General features: G+C 38.0%; 1 protein-coding gene across 1 annotated transcript in view; it reads right to left on the bottom strand.

Moving 5' to 3' along the window:
* SYCP2L (synaptonemal complex protein 2 like) overlaps positions 1-12233 on the bottom strand; it is a gene marked incomplete at its 3' end in the record, with an annotated part of 48355 nt that extends 36122 nt beyond the window's left edge. The window contains exons 1-7 of the mRNA XM_008061009.1: positions 12195-12233; positions 11065-11202; positions 10848-10971; positions 7689-7789; positions 7271-7295; positions 431-516; positions 228-316 (exon numbers count right to left, since the gene is read on the bottom strand). Coding sequence (XP_008059200.1) covers positions 228-316; positions 431-516; positions 7271-7295; positions 7689-7789; positions 10848-10971; positions 11065-11202; positions 12195-12233 — 602 coding nt within the window. The remainder of the gene's footprint in view (positions 1-227; positions 317-430; positions 517-7270; positions 7296-7688; positions 7790-10847; positions 10972-11064; positions 11203-12194) is intronic.
* Between the last annotated feature and the right edge of the window lie 225 nt (positions 12234-12458).

Genomic DNA, 12458 nt, shown 5'->3' with positions numbered 1-12458 from the left:
TGGGAAACTGCTTGGGGAAGGGGGCACACCTCATCAACAAGGTACCTGCACAATGAATATTTGTATACCTAGCCCTGAATTTTACCCCACAGTTTTAAAATAAAAAATTTACAGGTGAAAAAAAAGAAAGAGGTGCCAAAACATTTGCTGAAGGGAGGAATAAAGTAAGCAGATCTAAGAGATTTTACCCTTTTACCACATCACATAACTTGTACAAAGTCACTTACATAAGACGACACATGCCTTCTGACTGAGGGAATTTTTTTCGCTCTTCCCGCGGTACAGTGTTCAAAATGCAGTTCAGAGTTCTCAAAGCCTTTTTGGAATTGGAGATGAAAATTCATGGATGAGAAACAAAATGGAGACCTACGCTCCACCTTCTTTAAGGTTGCTGGAGCCACTATTATCTGTTTTGCTATTTGCAACTCACCTCCTGTTGAATCAAATGATTTACAGTCTCTTCTGTCACCAGGAATCCTAAGCTAAATAGGAAGTGATCCAACATCTGAATTTTTCCTGAAAGCATAATTTTCAATAAGAATGAATTTATGCTAAAAGAGAAAAGGAAGAAAGAAAGAAAGGAAATGACTCCTACACAGCAGGATAAGGCAAAGATAGAAAGAGCTATGAGAGCAGTAATCAATTCAGAAATGATACATTCTGATCAGGGACAAATTACAGGCTGCTTCGAGTTATAGAAACTTGCAGTCCACAACACTGTGTTACACAGTTGACATTACATAGCTACCCACTAAGGGAAATAACAGCAGCACAAGCAAAGTGTGACTGTTCATGATGATCGTCATACCTTAAGCAAAGCTACTTTTTCGTCCACGCTCAGAAATGTGCAAAGGCAGCACCTACAGTTTCCAGGTGTTTCCATGTATCTCTTACACTTGTGCATTTTATAAAAATAAAAATTTTACGATGTCTTGCACTAACGGAAAAGCAGGAAGTTTTAAATTAAGTGTCGCCCTTTATTAAATGGTATAATCACAGAAATTTCTTTGTTTATTTTTTAAAGATGTGGGTACAATTCAGAGTTAGGTATACAGACGTTGATTATGTAGGTACCCTTGTGATGAGGTATGCCCCTCCCTCCCCTGGCAGTTTCCCACTACTGCCAGTCCCTTTCTTATAGTATTATGATAATTGTTCAAGGTTCGCTTATGAGTGAGAACGTATGATACTTTTGTTCTTTGTTTCTGTGATAGATCACTGAGTATGATAGACTCTAAATCCATCCAAGTTGCTGCATGGTCCATTTGTTTGTCCTTCTTTATGGCTACATAATATTCCATTGTGTATATGTACCACATTTTGTTTAATACAGTCCAGCTTCAATGGGCAGCATGGCCAGTTCCGTGTTTTTGCTACTGTGAATAGAGCTGTAACAAACATACATGTGCAGGTATCTTTTTTTGTAGAATGATTTGAGTTCCTCTGGAAATATTCCCAACAGGGGATTCACTGGGTCATATGGAAGGTCAATTTCTAGTTCTTTCAGAAATCGCCACACTGTCTCCCACAGGGGTTGCACTAGTTTGCATTCCCACCAGCAGTGTGGAAGTGTTCCTTTTTCTCTGCATCCTCGCCAGCATCTGTTGCTGTTTGTTTTATTAATGATGGCCATTCTTACTGGGGTTAGGTGGTATCTCAGTGTGCTTTTGATTTGCATTTCTCTGATGATTAGTGAGGCTGAGCACTTTGTCATGTGTCTGTTGGCTGCCCGTGTATCTTCTTTTGAGAAGTGTCTATTCATGTCTTTTGCCCACTTTTAATGGGGCTATTTGTTTTTTTCCTTTCGGCACATTTGAATTCCTTGTAGATCCTAGATGTTAGGCCTTTGTTGGATATACAGTTGGCAAATATTTTTTCCCAGTCTGTGGACTGTCTCCCTGCTCTCGTGATGGTTTCTTTTGCTTTGCAGAAGCTTGTCAGTATGATGAGTTCCCACTTGTCTATGTTATTTCTTATGGTATGGGCACTTAGGGTTCTGATCAGGAATTGGTTGCTAGTTCCAAGTTCCATAAGGGTGTCTCCTGCATTTTCTAAGATCCTTACAGTTGAAGGCTTTACGTTTAGGTCTTTGATCCATTTAGAGTTAATTTTTGTGTATGGTGATAGGTAGGGGTCCTGTTTCAATCTTCCGCATGATAATCACAGAAATTTCAACAGTTAATTTATAGTCAGTACGTAATAAGAAAAACGGGGTCTGTGGTACTACTTTATGCTTATAAAAAAATAAATTATGATTTTATTTATGTATATTAAGTTATGAAATAATGGCAGTATACACTGTAAAAACTCATAGTAAGGTCTAGCATAACCTTGAGAGATTCAGATGTACAAATTTGATATGTTAATTATTTATCACACATTGTATACTTTGTAAATCCCATATAACTTGTAAAATTGTAGAAACCCAAACCAGGAAATAGAAACAAAAAAATTCCTATTCAGTCCAAACAAGTCACATTGATACTGCTGGATGATCTCTAGAAAGTAGAAATTTGACAAGGAGCTGTGCCAACTTGACCACCAGCTTAAAACTTGAAGGAAAGATTCTAAGAGAGCCTGAAAGGGGGGGGGGGGGCAGTGTGGAATTGTTTGTGCCCTTTGTTAATTAGCAATACCAGGTGCCATCAGTTTTCATTTTAAGAGTAGTAAGAGAAACAAACTGCATATGGCCCTAAGAAAGAGGAAAGAGGAGCATGGTAACTCAAGATGTTGCAGAAAAGTACCTTTTGAAAAATACTTAATTCTGGAAACTTAATTTAGAGAAGCACCTGATTCATCTTTTCAAAAACTCAAAAAGAACATGAATTCTATGAAATGAGAAATTAGATTTGTAAGAGATGGCAATAGTCTAAGATAAAAATATACATCAACAAGAAAGAAACGTGCATTATGAAAATCAAAACTATTCTAGATATTTCAATCTGAGGGAATTTAATACAGGGAATTAGGTACAAAGATGATGAGAGTTGGAAAGCCAAACCCAGAATAGTGAAGTAACCTAGAGATTAATACCAGCAGGGAGCCACTCTCCCCCAACCCCTGCAAGTGGAAGGTCACAGGGAGGAAGTGGTATTACCATTTCCCAGGAATCAATGCCACCTAGCAAAAGCTACAACCACAAACGGGGGGGCCATAGCCACAGGAACTATGTAGCCACTACTGGAGATGGTAGCCCAGAAGAAGGGAAAAGGAGAAAAGTCCTATTTTCTCCCACCTACTTCCTGTTTTTCACTAGTGTTTCCATTTACAAAAAAGATAGAAGTCCACTAGTTGGCAAGAATGCCTAGGAAAAAATAGTACTGTGCAATACAAAGGAGAGGCAGAGAGGGACAGAGGGAGGAGGGAGGGAGGAGGGAGGGAGGGGGAGAAGGAGGGAGGGGGAGGAGGGAGGAAGAATGGAGCTGAGAGCAGAGGCAGATCACCACCATCCACAGGTTTCAAAGATGTGATTGCAGAATTGAGGTTTATAGTAAAACCAACAAGACCACAATTAGTTAAAGCAATAATTTCCAAGAAAAACTTGAAACTGCCATCAAAATGCAGTAGAAAAAAATGAGTGAGAAAAAGCAGCATATGAATGCAAAAACAAAGATGTAACAGATGAATAACAATCTTACAAGAAGAGGCAAACAGAAAGTAGCTATGGACTTCTTGGTGGCCTCCCCCACCATTCTTTCCCTCCTCCTCTGTTATGGATGGAGCAGTCATGATATTTGGGGTGGCTACTGATGAGCTGAAATTATGGGGCACCCCGTTCATCTTTTCACAATGACTGGTTCATTTAAGGGCACAGCATACAATCAGAGCAAAGATAGGGCTTTTGTTTGCTGGTGAGGAAAGTGAACATTTCTCCTCCGGATGTAAACCAGAAAGCACAAAGCTCTAGTTGCTGGCATTCTCTTTCAACTATCAGGGGAAACCAACTTGGGAGCAAAAACTAGACTCTGAGGAAGACAACTGAAAGAACTGCAGAAAAACGAAGCAGAATCACTTCACTTCCAAATAGCCTGTCTCTGGACTTTTTTCCCACTACAAATAGGACTTTTTCTTTGATACTATGAAAAGACTGAAACTTAAACAGATTCCTGGACCGGTGGTTCATATCCATCAGCACAGTTTTAGCACTTGTCTCGTCCCCAGTAGCTTTTTCAGAGTTATTTCCCCATGCAGCTCTATGAGTTTTCCCAGTTCAGACTTGGGCTTCAGCAGTTTTACTTTTACTTTTCTAACAAAGACATCACAAAGAGGATAAATAGATTGGCAGGCCTCTTCTATGTCTTTTCCAAAACTGTCCAGAATCAACTTATTGGCCACTTCTTTCAAATCACTTACCTGTACTTCTCAGGTCACGATTTCCATCATCTTCTCAGACCTGTTGGTGCTGAGCATAAGAGATTGTCTGTATCTGCTTGTTGCAGTTTTGGTAAAAGCAACACAAAACAGAGGGAGCAAATAACCATAGTCTTCACATCAACATGAGCTTCAATCTGCCATTTTTTGGCCATGGAACACATTTTGCCATGGGTAAGGTCCATGCCATGGACGTTGGGCAGTTTTTGCCCTGAACATCTTTAGTAATTCACTTAAATTTTCTAAATGCAACATCATCATTCTGCAGATCAGCAAGACTCACTTCATACACATGACACTTCAGGCATCAGATGCAATTTTGGTTTCTTGAGTCCTGGTGACTAGTGTTATTTCAATATTTCTTTTTTTTCTTTTTGAGTAGAGGTCTCACTCTGTCACTGAGGCTGAAGTGCAGTGACATGATCACAGCTCACTACAACCTTGACCTCCTGGGCTCAGACAATCCTTCCAACTCAGCCTCCCAAGTAGCTGGGACTGCAGGCACATGCCACCATGCCCAGTTAATTTTATTTTATTTTATTTTCTGAGGGGTGAGGTCTCACTATGTTGCCCAGGCTGGTCTTGAACTCCTGGACTCAAGCAATCCTCACCCAAAGTTCTAGGATTACTGATGTGAGCCACTGCACCCAGCCCAAGAGTTATATTGCATAAAAGCAAGAAAGATATCCTCAAATGACCAGAAGCTCTGACCGTGTCCCTTTCCACATCCTAGTAACACTCTTAAATATATATTACAGCAGATGAAGACAAAGCAGAATAAAGAATCTAAGAATGAAGATGTCCTATAGAGGGGTTGGTTTAAAAAATAATAATAAAAGCCTTAAATAGCTGTCTCAAATCCACTACTGTGTTCCAAGCAAATGATGTTGCAAAACAAGACAAAGAGTAAATGATATTTACAAAGATACACAACACAGACATAAAAAAGAGTAGAAAATGGGGGAGAAATAAAAACACGATAAATTCCTTGTCATATACAAAGAAGATAGAAGGCATCATCATTTTAATGTGGTGATTTAATTAAGAGTAACCACCAGAAGAATAAAAGGCATACTCCATTCAAATCACCAGAGAGGGGCAAACTGAAAGAAAACATACACATATCAAAACCCCAAACAAAGAAATCATATAAGAATACATACAGTAAGTCTTGAAACAAAAAAGAAGGTGTGATTAATTTTGTCCATGGCAGGAGGAGGTGGGAAGAAAGTCAGTGAAAGCATCTTTCAACTTCAGAGAGACGGATTAGACATCTGCTTTGTAGAGCCTTGGCATAACACCCACAAGATAACTGTCAAAGGCCACAAGTGAAAACCTGCCACTTGCAGAGAGGACAGCCCTGCTGACATGTCCAGAGTGACTCCAAGCACAGATTGCCATCTCTATGGACTGACTGTACTTCCCCAAATTCATATTTCAGAGACTTAACTCCCAATGTGATGATATTTGAGATGGGGCCTTTGAAAATTAATTAGTTTAGATGAGGTCATAAAGATGGGCTCTCATGATGGGATTAGTGCCCTTCTAAGAGACACCAGAGAATTTTTGGGGTCTTTGTCTGCCATGTGAGCACACAGTAAGGAGCCAGGTAGAGGACCCTCACCAGAACCTGACCACGCTGGCACCTTAATAGCAGACTCACTGCCTCCAAAACTGTGAGAAATAAATATCCGTTGTTTAAGCCACCCAGTGTATGGTATTTTGTCATGGCAACCTGAGTGGACTAATCCAAAGCAGTGTTTTCTCCCCTCGGAGTACTGGGGTCATTGCAAGGATTATGTAACTCCATAAACTCACCAAGCAATGATTGCAGACTGAGCAGGCAGCTCACAGGGGCTGTTTTTCAAATACACAGCATATATATATTGTTGTGATTCATAAAATACAAATTTATCTTAAAATGTTATAAAAGCCAATGTTGTCTTTGTCATTGTGTATCTTATCAATCAGTTTTAAAGATAGTAACCATCTGTTACTGCAAGCCACGGTCTTACAGTGAAGATCATAAAAAATTGACTTGAAAATATTTGGATGGGGAGCAGGATTGGCAGTAGTGGGAAACTGCCAAGGAAGGTGGGGGGGCACACCTCATCCACAAGGGTACCTGCATAATGAATATTTGTATACCTCACCCTGAATTGTACTCCACATCTTCAAAATAAAAAATTTAAAAATTTAAAAATAAATAAATAAAACAAAAAGAAAATATTTGGATCTACTGACTTAGATTATGAGGACCATGTTTTCAAATCAGCCAAACCTATTTTAGCTTCTGGTACTGAATTTCCTCAATTACCAGACACTGTTTGTTGCAGAATGCAGTATTAAAGAGTCTGTCAAAAGAAAAAGATGTACCATAGGAATAGGGCATGTCCATTTCAAGATGGCTCCAGTTTCTGAAATGTTCGAGTACTTTAAGTGCATCTTTGAATTCATGGTGTCATAACTCAAATGTCAAATTACCTTTAACTTGAGCTAAATTGAAAAAGGCAATCTAACCTCCAACATTTCTAAAATTTTACCTTTTACACTCTTGAAAAACAGAAAAAGGCTCCTGAATCAGCTACAAGTTAAAGCAGTAATAGCTAAACTTTTTGCTGGTTTGGAATGGCAAAAGTGGCTTTCTATCACTTGAACAGAGCTAAGTAGCTAGATGGTAAAAAAAACACCTACACAAAAATGTATCTCAGGCAAACCAAGACATTCTTTACAAAGAAATGCATTTCAACATCACAATATGACTACCATGGTCAATAAATCCAAATATAATGTTTACATCTACTGTACTTTTACATATAATTTAAATATTATTTTCTCTGAATGAGAATATTCTATTAATGAAAAATTATAGCCAATTAGTAACCAATAATATACTTACCTTTACTACTTCTCCTGGAAACAATCTAATAAAAAGAAAAAAGAAAGCTCATATTAATTCATAACAGCATTATAAACTATAAGGTAAATGTATCAATGCTAACATTCTCTACCAGGCAGGAGTTGACTTTAAATATAGAAAAAAGAATTTTAGAGAAGTCTGTTTAAGCTTCAATTACATTATTAAAATAAGCATATCATCCTCATCAGGTAAATAACATTTATATGTGTGAAAATAAATCACTTCTCATTTTTTCTATAACATTGTTTATATGCTTTTACTATGTAACATGATAGTCTAAGAATAAAACATGAGTCTTGACAAAACTTACAACTTATAGAAAACCATGTTTTACAAATAACTTGAAGATCCCTACCAATGGCATCTGCTCAGTACAGCAACTACCCCATATCCTTACCAACGCCGTGTCAAAGAGGTCTTCCATAACACTAATCAGCGATGTGTCTGAGGCTAGGTCTTCCAAGATCAGAAATCCTGTTATCCTTTCAAGCCAGGAAACTAGGTACACAGGAGAAGAAACACTAATAGAACTGCGTAAGACTGAATATTGCCTATTTAATGAAATTTCACAAGATAGCTTTCTCACTAGAGCAAAGTTATCATAAAGACCTTTTTGCATTCCATAACATTTCAGTAAGGACTGGCTCTGAGGCCTTGTATCCAGAATGCTTCAGGATGGAGCCACATTGCTATAGAGTTATAATAAGTAAGTTCTCAGAGGTCAGCAAAAATTGGAGACTTGGCCAGAATCCATACCAGAAAGCCATGTAAATGGGCTTGCGAAGAAGGTTTCAGAGATAAATGAACTTGTCCAACACAAGAGAAAATTTTGTAATCTGAGAAGTTGTTGAAACAAACTATCAAAGAAGATGCAGCATTTGAAAAGTGCTGCAAAAGTATCCATGGATGCATTAAATATGCCTCAGGCCTAGTTATCTTTCTTTAGCCAAAAGCTTCCAGTTAATTTTTTCCTGTAGGAGTATATATATCCAATTTCACAATAAGTTTCTAGGATTAGTATGATTTAAAATAAATCTCTGTAACCTCCTCCCAGAATACACAGTTTTTATTCAACAAAGCGAAAGCCATCTTTGAACAATTTTTGCTAAGACTAGTCACTCTTACAAAGAAAAAAAAATCCTACATGCATAAGTAGAAATCATCAGTTAAACATGAAATCAGTCACATGAGTTTGTGATGAACAACTCTTACAGGGACTGGGCCTTCAAAACCTTTTGCACTTTGGAGCCAAGTACCCAGGGCACCCTAGCTCAAGACCGTAAATGAACCAATCAGCTCTCAATTTCGAAATAGGAAAATTCAAAAACCCCAAAGCCTAGGACTCATTCCAGACCCAGTGAATGAAGATCACTGGTGATGGGGCCCAGACAGTGTTTGTTCTCTGGGTGATTACAACGGACAGCAAGGTATGAGAGGCACTGTTATGTCCCAAGTAAGTTCTCTTTTATCTCAAATCAGGCAAATATTTGCATTAGATTTTATCATCCACCTTTCAAAACAAATTTTCTACCACAGGGTAAGGAAAGAAATGCTCCCTCTACGCAGTGGAACTCACTGCTAAAGCCATATTTTCTCCCTCCCTATATTCATGCTCAAAATTCACTTTAAAGACATTTTTGGCATCATTCCATCCATTTTCCTAAAGGCTATCTCCCTCCCAGAATCTCCAACCAAATATATTGGTTGAGTATCTGAAAAAATAGAGGGAAAGGCCACATTATCTGATCCATACTTGGGAATGGGAAATAGTCACTTTATCCATTGATGTGACACGATTATACATTGTCTAGCAAACACTCCAGCTGTCCCCACAGGTGTGTCGTTACCAGAAGCCAGATACAACAGAAATGACTTATTAGAAATAGGGTATAGGACAAGTTGCTTAAGCTTCCTCATATAGGACTAAATATGTTCCTTTTTGTAGGAAATTATTGTCCTTCGGAGAAGAATAATTCCCAAGCACACTTGGTGTTGAGTCTGCAAACACTATTGTCTTTAGAATTATAGAGTTTAGTATCCCACTCTCTAATGATTTTGACCTACTTTCTGGCAGCAATCTGTGAAATAACAGTGTCTAACTTATGGTTATGAAATGTTACCAACTAGAATTGCAGTGAAATATGGAAATTCCTATTTGATTTTAAAACTCCAGGGAAAATTTGATTTGCTACTTTTTTAAACCTTGGGAGGACATTATTAAGCCAAAATAGAAAAGTCAGTAGAAAAAAAAATTCCTGCACACACACCCCCAAAAATAAGTTTACGATTACAAGGTATATCCCTGCACCTTTTCCTTTGGGCTTTTATATCCTCTTTCCTGCTTCATGTTACTTCCATGAATTAGTGTATCCAGGTCCCGTGGGATTAAATGAAAAATGAAATAGACACGGTTTGTATAAGCACAGTCTTTAACACCTTCTGCAAATACCTTTTAAAGCTCTTGAGAGGATTTGGGAATGCCTGGAGTTTATTATTTCTTCCCTGAAGGGGACAGCTTCATAACTGAAGGCATTTTAGGGTGGGGGGAAGGCAGATATAGATCTTCTTGACCCAGTCTAGCCTTAATAAACTTCAGGTACTAGAGCACAAGGGGTAAATCAGAAACTATTAGCAGCAATAAGCAAACTCTCAGGACTACAAAAACCTCATCACCAAAAAAAGAATCCAGCAAGAGATGTTACAAATTCTACTTTGCTTCCAGATGCCATTATATAAACACTCACAGTGTTATCTCCTGGTTAATTTAAAAAAGTAATAGAATTTGCTAACTCGGGTGACTTTGAATAAGCAAAAAATGTTTTGCTGTTTGCTTTTTCAGATTCATCCAGGGCTTAGAAAATTTTAAAAAGGTGTTATGAGAGCAAAGGGAAGTTTTTGATGGTATTTCTCCTAGTCTAATATTCTTAACAAAGCCTATTAAAATAGTTGACAGGTGTGGTGGCTCATGCCTGCAATCACAGCACTTCGGAAGGTGAAGCAAGAGGATGGCCTGAGCCCAAGAGTTTGAAACCAGCCTGGCAACAGAGCGAGATCCTCTCTCTGCAATAAATCAAAAAATTAGCCAGGAATGGTGGTGCACACTCATAGTACAGCTACTTGGAAGACTGAGGAAGATTGATTAACCTTAACCCAGCAAGTCGAGGCTGTGGTAGCTGTGATTGTGCCACTGCACTCCAGCATGGGCAACAGAGTGAGACTCTGAAACACACACACACACAGTTATAGAGCCTACGCCTACTCATCTTCCCCAAATTCACTCAAATAACTTAAAACATCCTCTGCCATAAGCTCGTCAAGGGGAGCAGCTGTGCCTGACTCCACCCTGTACACTCCCAGTGTACACTGCCCTACCCAGCTATACATCAGAATATGTGTACTGAATTTAATTTTTAAGTGGATATAGGCAACAAGAACGGATACCAATTTCTTTTCCAATTGGATTTCAAAGGAACAAAAAACACCAACTTAACAAAATAACTGAATCCACACTAGGTCTTGAAGTTACCCCGAATCATATAAAATTAAAATAGGACACTTATCTTTGGGATCAGTCCCTGCAGAATTAGCAAAGGCTCATCATCTTTGAGGTCATCTATGAAGAATCGCTGAATACATTTCAGCAACAGTGAAACGTGCTGAAATTCATTTTTATCCAGTTCCTAGGTATTAAACCACACTAAATTAAAACTCTTATAAATAATTATTAAAAAGTACTTTCATACCTTGGTCACAAAACAAATCAACTTACGTACCTTATGTATTGATCTGTCAAGATGGTATAATAGAAGATGATTATATTTTTGAGGAAAGCGTCTTTCTTTCTGTTGAAAATATTCTTTTATTTTCTGAAATCCTTTACCATGAAATGCATCAATAATAAGTAATTGAAGCTGGAAAAGTGATAGTTTGCAAATTACTTTTTTCCCCAAGAACATTTATTCTATAGTAATATCTCTAATGAATATCATTATCAGTAACAATTCAGTATGAAATAATGTAGGGTAAATATAGACTAGAGATCTCTATCTTGAATAGTAAACAATCACTTAAATGACTGATGTTTCTGTTGGCTTAAGATAAGTTCTCCAAATGTGATTTTTAGATGACCAGGAGCATTGGCATCACCAGGGAACTTGTTAAAACTCAGAGACTAGAGTGGACCCTTCAGATGATTTCGATGCATGATCAAGTTTGGGAACTACTGATTTAAGGAAAATTACACTTGAACTACAGATATCAACAAGTGAAGACCCATAGTAATGTTGCAAATCCTCAAACACTAAAAAATGCAAACCTATGATCACTCAGGTGATATAAAATATAATAGAAGAAAATACTGATAAAAATGCAATGGATAAATATGTACATTGGTCATAATAAATGAAGTTGATCTTCTCTGCCTGAACATTAGCCAAGACACACTTATAAGTATATACACTTGAATAACAGACATTTCCTTAAATATCTGTAATGTAAAATATATTATTTTTAACCCTGAAGAACTGAGTGAAAAAAATTAAAATATACAATACTATTTTAATAATGAGGCATTCTACTGTATATAGCTCAAAATTCCACTTATTCTTAGTACTGATTTAAAGGGGAAAACAGCATTTGAAATTATTTCATTGAAACTGAGGGCTTTCCCTTTTAAGTCACCAGATAGTCTCTTTTGTGCCAAGTGTGTTAAGTGTTCTGAAAATGTTACTATTTAATGCTCACCACCCTGAGAGGTTAGATTCTTTATCTGAAAATAACGACAGCAAGGATGGGAAAGATTACAAAACTGTGGGAGATCACCCAGCTGGGATTCACACTCAGATTCTCTTCTGGTCTTCTTAAACCTCTTCCAAGGCTTTCTCTGCACTGAGAATAAACCCACACTCTGCAGGACTCTGTGTGATCTGATCTCCACCGCCATCTTCAGTCTGACTTCCCTACCAATGAGTCCCAGAAGAAATAAAGCTTCTCCATGCCTCAGGGCCTTTGCATTGGCTGTTCTATGCCTAGACCACTTTTCTCATCACTTCCCATACGCTGGCTTCACTCAGATCTCAACTTGGTATCACTTTCCAGGATCAGCTTATCTAAAGTAGGCCAAGTGCTTCCTTGCCCCCCAGTTATTCTTCATTACAATACCTTGTCC

The sequence above is a fragment of the Carlito syrichta genome, unplaced genomic scaffold (genome assembly GCF_000164805.1).
Source record: "Carlito syrichta isolate Samal-C Ts95f unplaced genomic scaffold, Tarsius_syrichta-2.0.1 Scaffold304855, whole genome shotgun sequence".
In the NCBI taxonomy this organism is placed as follows: domain Eukaryota; kingdom Metazoa; phylum Chordata; class Mammalia; order Primates; family Tarsiidae; genus Carlito; species Carlito syrichta.
Note: the sequence above shows the minus strand (reverse complement) of the source record. Positions and strands in the feature narration are given on the sequence as shown.